The 18793-nt window shown below is 35.2% G+C and overlaps 1 protein-coding gene across 4 annotated transcripts in view; it reads right to left on the bottom strand.

The window, feature by feature from the left end:
* LOC111046304 (protein CEPU-1-like) overlaps positions 1–18793 on the bottom strand; it is a 150792-nt gene that overhangs the window by 66685 nt on the left and 65314 nt on the right. For all 4 annotated transcript variants that reach the window (XM_039421975.1, XM_039421973.1, XM_039421976.1 and 1 more), the window contains one exon: positions 15455–15532. In XM_039421975.1, coding sequence (XP_039277909.1) covers positions 15455–15527 — 73 coding nt within the window. In that variant the 5' untranslated portion in view covers positions 15528–15532. The remainder of the gene's footprint in view (positions 1–15454; positions 15533–18793) is intronic.

The following is an 18793-nucleotide window of genomic DNA, read 5'->3' on the forward strand; positions in this document are numbered from 1 at the left end:
TCAGAGTACAGCTAAACTTATCCAAGGAACCAATTCATAACGTTCACGAGATTAAATAATGCATATCGAACATGAACGACCCTACACTGTATTAACTCAGTGGTTGTTTAACACTATATTTTTCAATTGTGTATATTGTAATCGATGTATTTTCTTTGGAAGAATAAATTTCAATTTCAATTTGAATAATGTTCAAGGGCATCTGTGATATTCGTATCTACTGGATCTCATCAAGTGCGTACAGACTTGTGCGCCACGCACACGCGCATTTTACTTTTCATCAGCTGTTGCTGAGCTTATCATTTATATGTATTGTATAGGAATACAGATATAATAAGCGTAGCATCAGCTGATGAAAAGTGAAATGCCACTCATCTCCTTCAGGCACGTATGCAGATACGAGGTTTGAACGTTATAATGTATGAAATACATTATATTGAATGAAAAAGACTAAGAGATTGTCAAAAAACCACAGATTTATTGATAGTTAGTAAGATCGGTCTCGGTTATTACACAATTGTCAATCTCTGATAGACAGAGTTTAAACAGAGTTTAAACAGAGTTTAAACAGAGTTTATTAGAGATTGACAATGGTGTAGTAACCGAAACCGGTCTTTCTAAGTATCAATAAATCTGTGGCCTTTTGACGATTTCTTAGTCTTTTTCATTCAATATGAATACTAACCACAATATCAACTTCTCAACTACACAAAAAAAACATTATAATAAATGCAACCATATCTACAAGTGAACGTGGTTAATCGTTGAACATGGTGTTAGCATATGGTCCTTGAAGTTAAATCTCATTCTAGGTGTGTTCATCGCTGATTGAATTCTCTTGAACTGAATCTGAGAAATGCTTCAAATTTTCCTTGTACCGAACTATTTGTAATTGACTTCAATTGTTGTCGCAGACCAGGTCCAAGGTGATAGTCCATTGAGATCACGGCTGACAATAACAGAATTGATATTACCCTTCATGGAAGTTTGCGAGCAATACCTCAACAGATGTCTCAAAGACATCAATGGCGTGGATTTCATTCCTTGTCTCCAAGCGGCTGCGATTACATCGAGAGTATTTGCCGTTCAACTTAATCAATTCAATGGACTGAACAGCTGACGCTCGGTCGTTCGAAAGGTAGCGAGACCCCCTATAACATCAAAACTATTCCTATTCCCCTTGCCAGATAACGGCGGACCTTGCAACATTTGGTGCCCACTCGAGAGCGGGGAGATTCACCTTTGTGAGGGTCATATAACGCTGGCGATTGAGCCCTTCCCTCGCCCCTAACTTCCAACTTTGCTATCTCAGCTGTACGCAGCAATAAATGGCGGATAATTCAAGTGCATTTCTCCGCCACAAGAAGTGATCGAACTTTGTTCATGTGAAATTCATAAGATGGGGAGATTGATATTGTGATTGAGTTTAAACATTCTGGTTCAACAATTCTATAATACAGAGGAGATTAATATTTTGTAGAGATAAATATGGAGATTCAATAAATTATAATATAGAAATAAAATTTAAATTCTATTTTATAGATGTAGGTTTTATGGAACTCATGATCTTGAAGATGAGAATAATCATGTTCTCATACTCTGTACAGAATTACTTCTTACTTGAGATGGACATGCGCAGCAGAGAAGGCATACAGCGGCAGGGATACAACGGCTGCGAAGTTGCCGTTTTCAAGCGGCCAGCGATCTCCAACTTCTAGTGACTGTTCATGTGCTCATGCTTCACATGCGAAGTTTCCTGTCTGAAAGCAGTCAGACGACTGACAAATTGGCAACTGCACTTCTGCCTATTACTCTAATCACTGTAATTGGCTGATCTCCCTCCATTTCTCTGCGCCGCATATTCCTCCAAGTCTGAAGTAAATTTGTACGGACTATAGTTGGGAGAGTCCTCTCTAGACCAAAAAATATCCATCACATTTTCGAATAGGAGAAGAAAGTTCAGAAATGAATTATATTCTAGTATCCTATAAATTCCATTGGAAATTCAAACCTCCTGACGTTTACCTGAATGTAAGTTTTTCCCAATTTAAAAGATGGAAGGTTTGTTTGTTTCAGATATATTATTATTCAGAGAGTATTTTGGAAGAGTTAAAATGGGAAGAAATAGTTATAGAAGAATTATAGGTTACAAAAGAGGATACATATGAGAAAACATCTGATATCAATGAAGATTAGAAACTAAAACGGCAGATAAAGACTAATAATGAACCAGGAATGACAGTGATTGTACATGATTTGTAGATATACAAGACCATGATTGATGTACGAAGATAGCTTTGGTATCTATAAATTTCAACTAGTGCTTAACAATTGAAGAACAATAGAAGAGCTATCACCGTCATTGTGAAGGAGATTGATCTCTATTGCAATTATAGAAGAAGCTTCTATGATTCTATCCAAGCTTCTTTGGTAGCTTCTATGAAGCTTCTATGAAGCCCGTTACTTGTTACTTATTATGAACCCAAGAGTTATAAAGTTACTCGTTATGAGAAGCTTCTATGCTTCAGGAGATAATTTTACGGATATTTGAAGAAAGTATCAGTTACGTTTATTCCGAAGTTTTGAGATGGAGAGACTATTATGAATTTTCATGGAAATTTGAGAGAGCATTCATAGCTTATTCAGGTAGAAAACGCGAACCGCGTTGTATCCACAACGAATTATGCATGAAAAGGGTTTAGGTTTCACAGAAGTGGGTCAACTCGTTTGTTACAATGAGGGCTGAGCCACACTGGAATTCCAGTATTAACGGCTTCCAGCACACTAGTTGGAAATTTAGCGAGGCATCAGTCGAAGGAGACGGAAAACATCCAGGAAATCGAGCGTTGTTCTATGAGATGGTATCTTGTTATCCTTCTCTCTCATCTTTGTTGCCTCTCTCTCCACAATCAACCTCTCAGACACTGTTCAGACCCATCCAACAACCTAAATCACACAAGAACACCTTAGCACAGAAGCTCTTTTCTAGCCTGTTGTTGTAGAGGTGCACTCTTCCTCCTCCTCTTGTCACTCTTGCTCCTCCTCCTCCTCCTCCTCCTCCTCCTCCTCCTCCTCTCCTCCTCCTCCTCCTCATCCTCCTCTGGAGCACAACAGCAAACATTGCAGAGCTGACCAATCTATAATTCAAGGCTCGCTTGTTATAAGGGTTTGTTTTCTGGATTATCGGTCTTCCTTTTCTTGTCTCTCATTTCCTCTCTTATAGAACCACCAATCTCCTCCCCCATTTATTTTATCTTCCACCATAAAAAGTGTGTTTCCCAGGTAATTAGAAATCATGAAAATTTACCGTGGTGCGCGCTCCATTTGATATGATCACTATGTGAAATTGTTTTTTTTTCAATTGATTTCTACGGGAGTTGCAGATTAGATGCCTAGTGATATTGGTCTATCTGTATAATGATGATATAGTGATATTATTATCTGTAATCGGATTATCTATAAAATACTGATGAAATTTCAACTTCTTAAGTGTACGAAGCACATAATTTTATTTTGGATTGTTTGACCCTTTCTTAAAAGAGATATGTGAACTCCACAACCTTTATCAGATTGAAAATTGGGGATTAAAAGAGAAAGAATTATATGTGATTTATTTGTGGAAGACTATACTCCACTCAAAATTTCTGATCCAAGATTAAATCCTCCACACGCAGTCTTTGTGGAGGGATTCCGTAATATTGAGTTTTTCTCATGTTTCACTGTAAATACTTGAAGGAATAAAAAAAAACTGAATAATTGATAAATTGGTCAATTGATTTCCAGGTTTGATGGTTACATTATCGAACGAGCTATGAGTTACTCCGATTCCAAAAGTTATTCTTGATAATTTACTAAGAAATAATTACTAAGAGTAACTCCATTGTAATTATTAAATTACTATATTGCTATTATTGAATGAAAATCCAAATTAAATGCTGTAATTCACCCCGAAAACTTCTGCTACTGCAAATATTGACAACAGGGTAAAACGCTAGATGGAAATTCATTGGCATTTGAATAATTGCAATATCTCAGTTACTTCAGTTACTATCTATAAACGTACAAATACGTACGTTTATTGCAATTAGGTACTATAATATTGCGGTTAATAATGCAGGAAATTTTGCAGTAGCAGAAGTCTTCGGGGTGAATTACAGCATTTTAATTTGGATTTTCGTTTAATAATAATATTATTAATTCATTAGCATTTGAATAATCTCAATATATCAGTAACTTCCATCCCTACTATATTTTTGTTGATTTCCAGGTGTATTCAAGTGAGCAGCTTTTAATGTTGTGAAAGTTCAGCGAATCCAACAGAGTTCAGCAAAATATGTCAGGGCACTTTTCCAAAGCACATTCTCTCGTGAGTGTATCGAACATTTACTAATTAGTTATTTTTTTCATGTTCCAACTGTTTGAAAACCATGATTTCCCAGGAGCCTTCCGTCAAAATTGCCCACATTCACTCAATATTTGTCACCATCTCTTACTGTAGATATTCCAACTCCAAGCTGGAATTCTGGAGTGTCTATTTTTATACCATGTTATGTCATATGAAAGGAATAAAATTTATGTTATGTTATGTCATATATAAAATTTATGAGGAATAAATTTTCATACAGATAATGATAAAATATGCAGGTTACATGAAAGTTGATGGATGATATCAGAATGGATGTAAACTGAATTAAATCAAGGATGGTTCATTATAAAAGGGATAATACCGGAAGATTTGTATGCTTCTGTGTACTTAATTCTCAACAGAAAGGGTGACCGTGGAAAGTTGGAAGTAGAAGAAAGAAAGATTTTTGTTAAACAGAACGAGAATAATATTTCCACTTGCACCAACGAGGAAATCTATAGACATGTTGAGTATTTCAAAGGTAATCAGAAAGAGGAGATTGCCGTTCTATGCTCATTTGTTTAGAATGGAACCCGGCAGACAAACAAAAAAAAAATATTCAAGAAAATAGGGAGGAGATCCAAATTGAATGGTTCATAGAGTCTATGAAGGATATGCAAAAATTTAATATAGCAGGAGCAGATTTACTAATCAGAGCAGGGGTTCGGAATCAGCTTAAAGTTAATGTTTTCCCAGAAGAACCCAGAATTGGAACTTGGTCGTTAGAAAGACGAATCGCTCAGAGTGCGAGGATGGAAGAGTATTGGAGGCGACAGCGGGAGACCAACGCAAATAATAATAATGATAATGAATAATGGTGAATTACTGTGGTCCTTAGTTGGAACATACAAAAAAAGAGATAATGAAAATTGAATACTTTCGAATCAATATTGTGATGAGAATCTGATTCCAATTTAGATTACGTATTTTTTCACTTTTTGGGGAATCTAACTTTGCAGAACATTTGATAACAAATAATCACAAGTTCACAGTTAAGGAGAATGTTGAGTTTCTGCATGTTAATAACAAAGGCAGATCTTTGAATATTCTAGAGGCTTTAGAAATAACAAGAGTAATTAAGGAAAATTCCTAGTATAGTTTAAATGACCAAATTCATTTCAACCAATACAACACTACGAATTTAGTTTTATCATAAAATTGTAAGCATACGTTAGTCAATAGTTTTTCCATTTACATATCTGTTTTATTATCTTTCACACTTGTTTTCTTGGTTCTTATTTTGTACTGAAAGATTTTATTATCATGGCAATTCTGTTGCTTAAGCCGCCATTTTGTCACACCGTTGAGTGGGAGGAGACTGTCTAGCTAGGCCTATGGCAGGCGTTCATGCCCTCGACCAATAGCAGTACTCGCCTACTAGTATAAATTCTGCTGCTCTTGTATTTAGTTTTAGTTTATCAGAGATTGACAATGGTGTAATAACCGAAACCGGTCTTTCTAATTATCAATAAATCAGTGGTTTTTTGACAATTTCTCAGTCTTTTTCATTCAATTAGATTACGTATCTTCTTATAGGTCAACGTGAAACTTTAAGCTTTTCTCGAACGATAAAGTAACATAACAATCCCTACTTTGATCGCACGCCTCATTATCTTTCTGATTGTGACTTACTCGACTGAAAATTCACTCCATTCTTTTTAGTAGGGGCGAGGGTACTTCAAATGACCCACCGTTCCCCCTATATAGGGAGCCTTTAATGTTGCAATAAAATGTGGCTCCCATGAATCACGAGCTCCCCCATAATGACGTTCTTTGTTGCATCTATCTTGCAGCAAGGCACTGTAAATAAGTATTTCGATGACTCTGCGTTTGAACGATCCTCATATGGAAATAAAATGGATTTATTTGAACGGATGAAGAAAGCAAATAAGTGAATTTGGTCGTATCAAAGTGCAGTATACTGTCGCAATGTTCTTTTATTTGACACAGGTTTCTTTATAGCCTGAATCACCACATGACCTTTCCTTGGCGGAATCAGCGGTTGAGGTAGACCTCAATTTTATCAAGAGAAAGGTCGCCGCAAATATTTTCTGCGCTCACTTTTTTAAGCCGTCCGACGGATGCGGCTGTGTTCGTTCTCGATCTACACAGGAATCTTCTTTATTGCTTTCACGGTGGCTTTCAGTTTCCGCTGGCATCGCGTCTAGATTTGAGGGAGAAAAATGAAGCTCACAGAAAAACAGGCGAGGACGCTGACGGCGGAGGCGAATATCTCGCATAGCGTTTGCTTTCTCATTCTTTCTCCTCCTTTCTTTTCCCTTATTGCTCTTCCTCTATTTCTTCTACGTCTTTGTGACCGGATTTCTGTCTTATTGCTGCAAGCGGTTCCCAGCACAAGCAACAAGGATTGTCATCTTTCGACCGCCTCAGCTCCTGATGTCAGCCCTCAGGCCTTCATAAGATACGATCCACACTGGGAAACATCATGTATGCGATAAGACAATGATTCTCTATTGTCTCTCATGCTGCGTGCTTTGAATTCTCAACAGTCTTCGATGCGTTCTCTTCTCCCTTTACAAATGTGCTCTCCATAAACAATAACTCTGTGATTGTTTAATTTCGAGAAATAAACTTGGGAATGGATGAAAGTGAACTAGGGAATAAATGCTGCAAGAATTACTCTGAACGTTGGAATCGTTCTGGCAACATGTTTTTTGTTCATAAATATATTAGATCTACTCATAGTAGAAACAATATCATGCCACCCAGTGCTGGCCTATTCAAATGAGTTTCAAACTACATGACGCTCAAAGCTCTATTTGAGTATCACACAATTCCACAAATATTTTGATACTCTCGACAATCGATACATTCTTTTTCCAGTAGAACACTCCACTGTCAATTTCATGTCACTTCAGTAATCAACCCCAATTGTTTCATCTCATTCAAGTTTTGAACTTGTCATAGGAAATATTAGTATACCACAAGATGATTGAGTTTTGATATAAAAAGACGTTTGAAGTTTGTGAATTTGTGAATTATCATCCAATTGATTGGAGACAAATTAGTAGCATATCACCAGTATAGTACTTTATAAGCAAATAGCATAACTGGAACTTTTGGGAGTATCATGATTACAACAAAAAACAAAATTTTCTTAACACATATTTCTAAGATAATGACATTTATCAGATCATACTGTATCATATTTTGAATGTAACTTGAGCATGAAATAGCCAAAATCATAATTTATTTTTCTCAGGTGATCCAAATTCAAACGATTTAGGAGTTCATTCATTCATGTATTCGTGGATACAATTACAAATCATAAAAATATGATTAGGAAGGAACAAGAGGCTTGGCCCAAAACTATTCCATTCCTAAATTTTGATAATTAATAGCATGTCAAAAAATAGGTTATGTTTCTACTGTAAAACGTTCAAGTTCAATTTTCGTTTGAAAATTTTGAATTTGGAGAAATTAAAACACCAAACTGAATTTAAATATAACACTCAATTATCACTTCATATTGAATTAATCAAGTTATTATATAAAATTTTTAACCAAAAAATACACACAACTTATTCTCACTAAGCACAGCTGTTTTTTTTTTTTTTTTTGAAGAGTTGAAGAAAAAAATAATTTTTCTTGACTATTGAGTAACAGTTCGCTAGTTTGCTGTAACAGATTATCTGGTTTAGCATATACTTCGTACAACAGAATAGAAACTAGGTGCAAGCCAATACGGATTATTGCAACAATAAATCTAATCAAATTTGACATTAGCATTCCTGGCTTTTTCCAACCTTTCGAATAAGTATGCTCATAATATTTACTCGAAGAATTGACAGAAATGTAATACAGGCATGTGTAACTTGATAATCAGTCCAGATATGATTAGTTTGGACATTTATTGCATAATAAGATCGCATTCATATTATCAAATAAGATCGCATTCGAGTCTGAAACTGAACATTTTCCCCGTGGCATTCTGTAAGGTTGAAACGTGTCAGACAGCCTTCAAGCAATAATTTGACACATTATTAGCTGTTCAAATGATAATGGATGTTTAAGTGAAGCAAGATGTCAGATACTTGAGTGAGATAATAACTCAATCGCTTACAATTTGACTCATTTCGGGAATTGTTATGAACAGCAGATCAAATTATGGATACGGAGGTTATCGGTCGTTTCGCTACATGAGGCCTCTCGCCTTCCTAGTGTTCAGTCGAAGCGAATTTGTGTTGATAATAAATACAGAGTGTTTGTATTGTGATGGGAAAGAAGAGTTAACCGCTGCCGTAGTGGTTCGACCATAACAAACTGAGCTGCTGTGGAGGATGTAGGGCGGAGGGATCGAAGGGCTTAATAACGATGAATCGGCAGGCATAACATGGAATGTATTTGAGCGTTTCAGAGGAGATGCAGGCTCCATAGAACTCGCTGCGTGTTAGTGTGTGTGTGTGTGCACGTTCATCATGTGTGTGTTTTTGTGTGCCACTAATATTTATAGAAGCATGAGCTTGTTGTTGGCCATGCGAAAAGCAGCAGCCTTAGTTCGTTCATCTAATGGCAACAAGCGCTACACAGCGCTAAACTAATTAGACTCTGACCCTGGTGGCAGATAGCTGCACAGTTTCCAGAGAGAGGCCACCAATGCTTGAGTATATTCCCATACACCGCCCTCACACGAGAAAAATTAAATTGAAAACAGCTTACAAAGTATTAACATGTTACTGCTTGTCTCCTCTCTGTCTACATACACTCAAATTTCAATTTAGAATAATTTCCAGCCACTGGTGCTCAAGTGTTGCCAACTTCATATCTCTCAACCTTCAAGTTTTATTTGCACTTGAGTAATTGAGTTCCCTTGAGGACGCTTTTGAAAGAGGATTATTAATGAAAATGAAAGACACTCAACGTTCCAGACATATTTACCTTCATTGTTGTCCGTAGGTTGAGTGACCACTCTCATCAAAGGTACTTTTAATTAAATTTTCTATCGGAAGAGTGGAAAAGTGAAATTAATTCAAATGAAATGAAGTACCCACTCACGTAATATAGTCTTCAAAAAGCAACAGCGGCATAAAAAGCTATATGAACCAGCGATGAAAATACCGTTTCGAGTTAAGTTACAAGTCGATGATACAAGTTTTAAGGATTTTGTTCATTCATAAAATATTTGTTATTAGAGAAAATAATATTCACCAATTGATGATTCTCCATTCAATTTGAAGCTTGTACGATAATTATTATTATCCATGTTTCACGATATGAAAAAAAAGAAAGTGTTTGACTGGTTGTTCTTTCAGATCTTTTAACTTCTATTCTGTATCAATTTTGGACTTTTATTATGTCCACACATTTTATTATGTTCCAATGATGTGGAATAGCTTATAAGGATAATTAATTCGTTTGATGTTTTTGCTGTTTCATTATCAAATATTCAGTCAATTTACAATCCACAAGATATGAACTGACAGTGCTCTATGAACTGACATATTGAATTATTATACAACTGATAATTCAAAATAAGTTTTTCATCAGTGATTTGAAAAGACGTTGAAAATGAGTGTAGGCCCACATCGACTTCAATTTTGATTTATGAGGGATTTTCATATAATAGTGACCAACGTATTTGAAAGCTCAACAAATTAGAAAATAGTATGAGTTATACAAGTGATAATTCGAAATACGTTATTCATCAGTGATTGGAAAGGACGTTGAAGAGGGTGTGGGCCTACATAAACCTAATTTGACTTATAAGTGACTAGATGTCAGGCTCGCTTCGCTCGCCATATCCGTCTAGCCAGGGGGCTCCGCTACTTGGACCCCCGAATGGATCGTCCAAGAATGAGATCAGCAGGCTCGCTTCACTCGCCTGCATTTTTCATTTCAGCATTTTTATCATATGTTAGGACGATCCAGTCGGGGGTCTAGACTAAACGTCTGGCTAAACGGATATGACGAGCGAAGCGAGCCTGGCGACTAGTAATATAGTATTCCCAGGAATAGCTCTGATTGAAGTAGCAGTGCCCAATCAATTTTTCCGCGATAAATGCATTTCAATCTTCAACTTGGTGCCAACCTAACAAAGTCAACTCAACTTAATGCCAACCTGACAAAATTATTAATTTAGTTACCAGTTAACAACTGTTTCGAAGAGGTACTCTCTCTAGATAATAGTTCTATATTAACATATGGTATGGACATTTTTCAATTATAATTAAGAGAATAAGAAGAATATACATGCTAAAAGACGAACTTTGAACCTTAAAAAACCACCCTTAGAGTTAAAATATTGCCAAAAGATTTCTTAGTGCGCCTCTAAAGGGCGAACTGAACATACCTACCAAATTTGAACGTGTTTGGTCCGCTAGATTTCTAGTTCTGCGAGTGAGTGAGTGAGTGAGTGAGTCAGTGAGTGAGTGAGTGAGTGCCATTTCGATTTAATATATATAGATTCTCATTTAATAATGACCAACGTGTTTAAAAGCTCAACAAATCAGAAAATAGTCTTAATTGAATATTGACTTTCGAATATGGTTTTCCTGATTCCTGATCTGGTATAGACTCATTCAGATGATCATTTGATCAGAATCTGAATGGGAAATATCATATTGCTAACTCATCTCTACTTGAGTGGGAGTATGTGGCAGAGGGGTTGCTATCCTTGTCCCTCCTTTGGCAGTCGGGGAAGGTAGGGCTATAAAGTCCTAATTTAGCTTCGGACAGTATACAGTTACATCTGAGCTTGGTCTGGCAGAGGGCTCAACCTCATCTATAATTCAAAGCGAGGCCTTCCTAATGTCGCCGGACGAGAGGACTGTCTTTTGACCCGATACGTCTTCTCTCAGACCAGAGAGAGAAGGAAAATTGGAAAGAGAGTTGAGTTGGGGTGTGAAAAAGATGGAGAGAAATAGTGAGTTGGTAGGAGTGAGAACAACTGTAAGAATATGAGAACAAGGTGTATGGGGAAGAGAGTTGAGTGGAAGTGAGAGAAAAGATAAAGAGAGACAGTAAGTAGTCTAGGAAGTAGAGAAGGAAAATGAGGAAGAGGGAGTTGAAATGAAGTGTGAGAAAATAATATATGAAAGTGAAAGTAGGATAAAGAGAATGAGAAATGAGATAAGAGTATAAGAACAAGTTGAAAACGAAGATAGTAAGAATGGCAGTTGAAAGTGTGAGGAGAATGTTGAATGAGAAAGTGAATGAGAGAATGGGAATGAGCGTGGAGGATGAATTCGAAGAAAGAGAAAATCGAATGAGAGAGAGAAAGAAGAATAAAGTGAAGGGGATGAGGAACTGGTCAGTTTCCCTCAGTGACTTTTGTACGTGACATGTTACCCCAGATGATTCGTCATCTCAAGTACAAGAAAACACCGGTTGTAGAAATCTACAGTAACATCCACGAACACAATGAGCATTCATGAGTGCTTCGTCAATGAGTTATCAAATTGTCATCATAACCCAACTTCTACTTTACATTATCCCTATCTATATCTATATCCCTTTACATCATATCTTGAACTTTAATCACATCAGTCATATTTCATCTGGTTCATATTTTTGTCATCATCTGAAATGCATTCCAAACGCTCTTGGATCTCTCATAACATTATACGACAATAGACGTCGAATTACAATTTTAATAAATAAATCAATCTTGAAATATATCTTCTTCTCCTTTCAGTCAAGGTTTAGGCTCTTGCCAGTTGCGACACACAAAATAATATCATATCTAATCTATTCCTGAAATCCAATTCTGAAATTAAAACGAACAGGAAAAAATCTGGTGTGGCGCACTCACACAACTTTTCTTGCCGTTATGAAAATTGATCACCTGACGCTAGTGTTCCCGCGCATCTTTAGTCTACTATTCAGTGATTTGAGCCAGCTGGTGACAGGGTAATAACGCTGGAGACACACATGAGGTCTGCTATCTCTTCATAGTGAATGATTTAATAGAATCAACAATAATTTGCTATTGAATAATCACATTTTCTCGAATTTAAAGTTTATTTTCAATTTTAGGTGAAAATGTTACTGAACATTAATTGTAGAGATTTTCATGCTCAATCTACTCCACTTGATTTTTTTTGTTTCAATTGTATCTGAAGCCTGATAATTGGAATTCTATCTGCATTGATGGGGCGGAGCTCCTGAAATTTTTACAGATATGGGACTTGTAGCAGTTGATAGAGCTTATCGATGACTATTTTAGGTATGAATTTGATCAAAATCGTTGGAGCCGTTTCCGAGAAAATCACGAAAAACCCTGTTTTTGACAACATTTTCGCCATTTTAGCCGCCATCTTGAATTGCATTCGATCGAAATTGTTCGTGTCGGATCCTTATAGGGAAAGGACCTTAAGTTCCAAATTTCAAGTCATTCTGTTAATTGGGAGATGAGATATCGTGTACACAGACGCACATACATCATACACACACACCACACACACACACACACAACACATACAGACCAATACCCACAAACCAGTTTTTTGGACTCAGCGGACCTTCAAACGTATAGAAATTTAGAAATTGGGGTACCTTAATTTTTTTCGGAAAGCAATACTTTCCTTACCTATGGTAAGTGAAAATGTTTGGCTATTCCATATTTTATATTTTATTGCCATCTTTTCCGAGGTCTACCTATATCTCTCTTTCCTATGTGGTGGAAGTTTAGAATTTTCAAGGAAGCCTAACTATTGGCATTCTGTTGACATGCACACAAATTATGTTAAATTATGTAAACAAACAATTATTTTTGTCATGGTTTTTGTATTGATGTGCAAAATGAATAAATTTTGAATTGAATTGTATTACATGACGGAATAGTCTAGATGATTTCCCTCTTAATTCGAGTGATCAAACCTTGATAGTAATAGGTTCCAGATAACATTTAATTCAAGGGCAATGTGAAGCTCGAATTAACTTGTTATACGTGAACCGAATAAAATGTCGTTCACACTCTGATTTTGTATATATTTATTCATTAAGGAGCTGAATATTTTCTGCCTGAATGAGAGTTGTATCGTATCGTCAGCAATGGAAAGAGCATGTGAAACGAATGTCAGCTGCCACTAGGAATTTTCAAGTATCATCCGGTAGGCAAAAGAGACATAGGCAGGCCATGAAAAAGGTGGCAATGATTATCACTGATTATAAAATAAAAACATTATGATGATAGTGATAGTGATTTTATAAGATTGGATTATATTAATGTTTAGTTATTAGTTTATACATTTATTATTACTATCATTTTTCAATTCTAATTATAAGCTGAATGTGAGTCGGAACAGGCAATAGATTTATTTCTCAATTCTAATTATATGCTGAATGTGAGTCGAAACAGGCAATAGCCTATAGTGAGGTCCACGTTATAATGGCAGTAGAGAAAGATAGGAGAACAACGTTGCCGATCCTCAGTCTTGTCAATATCTTCTATAGACCCCGTAGCTGATACAGGTTTATTGATGTAATATTAGCTGTTCATTCTCATTTGGATTAATCGATTATATTTTATTAAGCAGGAAATTATATTTTCAATGATTTCATAATGAATATTTATGGTAAGGATGAAATATTTTGTTAATTAATTATTAATTCTACATATTTAAAAGACAATCTGGCAACAGAGCAAAGCGAGAAAGATATAGCGCTATCCGCTTTGTTGAATGATAAACAAGGATAGGAATAATATCATTGCTAATCAAATATTGGCCTCACTATAATCCCTGTTTGGAAGTAGAAGAAGATTCATTTTATCAATCAGAAATGTACATTTCCAATATCTGTTAAATTATCATGAAATAGATTCCAAAGACTGATATTAGGTGATATTCTATTGATGAATTTCCACTCATATGAGCGTCTATGTACACTCCAGCGTGATATCTCATCCCAGGGGTGACATTCATTAAATGCATGGAGTTCTAATGAAATCTGGTGGTAGGAAGACAGGAATGGAGGTCGAATCCTGGTGGCTTGCAGCTATTGACTGACACGTCACTCTCAGAAGCACTTGAGTGATTTATTTACGCAGTTGACCTATTGCTCAGTTTCCGGCTATTTTCGAGCTGGTTTCCGTGTTATGGTTGCCGACCAGGCGTTGACATGTCGGTCGACATTCATCAGTTCGGCTCTGCCATGCAACAATCCTGCCTGTGATTGACCGATTCACTTGCATTTAATTTTGTCCGAACATCTTGGCTTTCACTCAGTCATATATCAAGATCTATCTCATTCCACCAGTTAATAAACGTCGTGATATCAGTTTGATCGAATCATGCAACAAGATATCTCCATCTGCCGTTTGTTTATTGACCATATTTGGCCACTCCACTTGTTGTCCGAATTTATCTGCACAATCAGACTCAACAGTGAGGATGCTTTTACATTGAAATATGTGAGATATGAAACGAGAATGGAACGCAGTTTCAGTTCATATCAAGTGATCGTTACCCGCCTGTCTACTGATAAACAGAGGTTGTTTCGATTCTAAACAAAAAATTCTCACTGATATCAAATTATATGGAAGGAACATTTTTCCCTACTTTGACCATACTAGGGTATTGGGACAACTGAAGTAGATCTAGTTTTTCTACACTGGTGCAATACATTCTATTATGAATCAGGATATGATCGTGTATACTAGTTTACTGTCTTCGTTCACTACTAGAATCAATCCATCAGAATCAATTATTTCAAAGTAATGTTGATTTGGACTTAGTTTTAGCACTTCATTTGCACTCAGATTTGTTTCTATTTGATCATACAGATCACTGATATTCCAGTATTCCCTCGTTGCCCTCATGTACCCTAAATGTTTTATGCTCCAATAATTATTTTTTCAAGAAAATTGATTTGTTTATCCACTATCCAATGGAAACATCAGGTTATCAATATTCTTTATACTTGATTATATATATATATATATATATATATATATATATATATATATATATGTATGAATAAGATATTTCTCGATAATAGGTCTATGTTGAAGATCATTGTTATTTTTATATAATACATATTCATGGTCAACCTTTTTTTGTGATAATCAACAATAATATTACCACTTACTTTTGTGTTGGATTGTTGTTGGAACTAGGGTGGCTAGCAATAAGCACACACTCCATATTAGTGTCTCCGTCATCCTGCCTGTAACAACAAGAAACATTATTCGTACTGCTTATCAGCAAATCATATCAATCAATCATTTATAAATTGCAAAGTTGCTCGTCAAGTTGGTGAGGAATAAAAACTTAAATTTGTGTTCTTCATTGAGAATGTAATCGATTTTATTCCACGTTATGAGTAATGGTGTCAAGGTGATAATAGTTCAAGTTTATCAGCAAATTATTTAACTAGATAGAAAATATTGAGAATTGGAGATTCTTGTGATGTTCGAATATTAAAAGCCTTGAAGGAAATACAACGGAAGCTAATGAAAGTCAAGCCAATCGCTTTCTCTCTCTATCTAAATTGATAAGAATGGACATTGATATGTCCAAAGCTCCGCCAATTTATGTAGATGCATTACAATATTATATATAGCTATTACCAATTGCTTTTTCCATATCATATGCAGTTCAAAAATCATTTTCTGAGTTTATATTATGTAAATTCATCTAATACTTTGCTGTATTGTAAGCTATTGTATATTTTTAAGTGTAAAAGCCAGTATATATTGTTATCTACATAAATAAAGTACTCAATCAATCTACAAAACATTTTGCAAAATAAACACAACATGTTCAGCAATGTGAACACAATATTAGAAATTATGTAATTCATCCAAGTCAAGTTCTTCAATGGAAATTCCCCATTCTGTTATCATTAGTTACTGATAAGTGTAGGCTTTTCTAGTGAATCATCGAATTCGATTTAAATTACAAACCAATTGCATGCAAATCAACATCCATATTTTTGTGTACTGTACAGAATTCAGACATTGCAATTCTTTTAAAATGCTCGATAATTTATCTCAAATACATGCTTCTCATTAACTACTTATGCTCTACAATGATTGAATAATTTAAAAGAAAAAAAAGTGATTAATTGCACTCTTGATAAATCATTTCATAGAATAGTCCATGAAATTTCAGATGAGGAAGAGAAACTTCAAACTTTTTACTAATTTTATTATAAAAAACTTTAATCCCATATCAGTAATGAAGTTTGTAAATAGTAATTATAACACGCAATAAGCAACTAATTACTTATACCACAACACATATAATTTATAGTGGGGTGTATATTTATTCATTGAAATTATCATTTATTCATTGTTGAGACACCGCTGATTTATGTAGTCACATTACAATACTATATCATCAATATTCTAATGTTGCATTCAATCTTCATTGTAATTAATAAGTTTTCATAATATGTGAAATCTGTTCATTAATTATCTGTTGTACTGTAATTCATTGTAGATTCGTGTATAAACCAGAATTTATTGTAACTTACTTGAATAAATAAAATTTGAATTTGAATTTGAATTTGAATTTATTCTGTCACCTTTAAAATAAATCCATGATTTACACTTGAATACGTAATTATGACTTGAGATGTATTCGAAATGTCATCGTGCTAGCCTCGAATAAAACGAAGTCTCACCTCTTGGATTATGATCCAAGACATAATCAATGGACATGACATGATAACCTCAATATTATCATGACTTAACAATGACAATCTAGAAATTGTAGAAATTGGTAGTACCGTATACAGATAGGGTGAAAAGTCCGAGAAAGGCTTAATATCTTATACATAAAGGTTATTTGATGGTGGGTGTGATTGGGGATCCTACTCGAATTGAAAATACTACTTCACTATGACTTCAAAAATCTGGTCAGCCATCTTGGATTCGCCATATTGAATGCAACTCCATTTTCTTAAATAGGAAGGTGGTCGTGCGATACATGATTTCGATACGAAATTTCAAGAAAAAATGAATGATGAAAACCGCACATCGATATCTCAAACCGTTTAGAAGATATTCACATTATTAATCAATACTATTCAAAGCAGAAAGGAGAGAAAAAAGTCCGAGAACGGCTTAGGCTAGTTTCACATTCATTTGGTTCGTTTCGTTTTCGGCAAATTCCGATAAGTGTGAAACGGTAATTCGGTTTGAATTCGGTACCGAATAGAAACCGCATAAAACCGAACGCCCACTTGACTCTAATAAATTCCATCAATCAATCAATCAATCAAGTTTATTTTTCCTTCATACAATGCATACATGAATGTATAATTACATAAATACAATTGACAATTAACAATATAAGTAAAAGTGAAATAGTATTATTATTAAATACGGAAAGTCCCTGAAAAGGTTAAAAACCTGAGCGCAGGGGCCGAGTGTTATTACTAATACAAAATTATTTCTAAGATAAATAAAATTGGTGGATTCCTATTAACATCTAAATTTGAAAAAATACAAAGAAGGAATGTAAAAAAAAGGAAGAAAATACGAGATAATAAAATAAAAAAGCAGACATTCTTGAATGATTGTGAACTTATCCTAGTTACAATATTACAAGAAATCACTTATCCTAGGATGTGAAGAAGCAATCCATAAATCTATCTCTCTCAGAAGTCTTCCATTCAAATTATCTGTTATAAAAAAGTAGGTATCACATTTATAAGCTTATGAACAATATAATCAAACTGTCTTCTACAAATGGATAGAACTGCATTGTGTGGTTCAAAGGTAATGGTTGAGGGACGGAGATTGTAAGGCGATATACGGAGGTTGAAAAGTTCTCTATGTTTATTAATGTAAATAATCAAATTCTTTATATACAGCTGCTCAACCGTCAATACATTCAATTCAATAAAAATACTGTCACTTGGAAATCGTTTAGGTTTGCCCAAAATTGCCTTTAATAATGCTTTTTGGATGGTGAATATCTTATGGAAGTGATTCGAATAAGATGCACCCCAAATTTTTATACCATACTGAAGATGAGATTGAATGTAGGCAAAGTAAACTAATTTTGAAACGGCTATGTTACCCAACCTGCTGATATTATAAAATTTGTTTATCCAGTGCTTGAGTTTATTACAAAGCTTATCTATGTGAATATCCCATCGCAAATGCTGATCAACTATAACGCCTAGATATTTAAAATAATTTTCTCTTTTCAATTTTGAGCAGCCACAGCTATCGTTCGAGATTGAAAGAGTACAGTTTAAATCATGAATATGAATGTGGTCTAGATCAAGTGGTTGGCCAACCATATTGGGAGAGAAGGTCATGAAGACGCTTTTATTCGAATTAAGAGTGAGAATGTGCTCATCTAACCAGGTCTTAACAGTCTTCAATCCCGACTCTGCAGTTTTCTTCACCTCCTCCCAAGACGGTCCGGTAAACACTAAAGCGGTATCATCCGCGAAAGCGAGTGTCACACA

The sequence above is a fragment of the Nilaparvata lugens genome, chromosome 2 (assembly GCF_014356525.2).
Source record: "Nilaparvata lugens isolate BPH chromosome 2, ASM1435652v1, whole genome shotgun sequence".
Classification (NCBI taxonomy): Eukaryota; Metazoa; Arthropoda; class Insecta; order Hemiptera; family Delphacidae; genus Nilaparvata; species Nilaparvata lugens.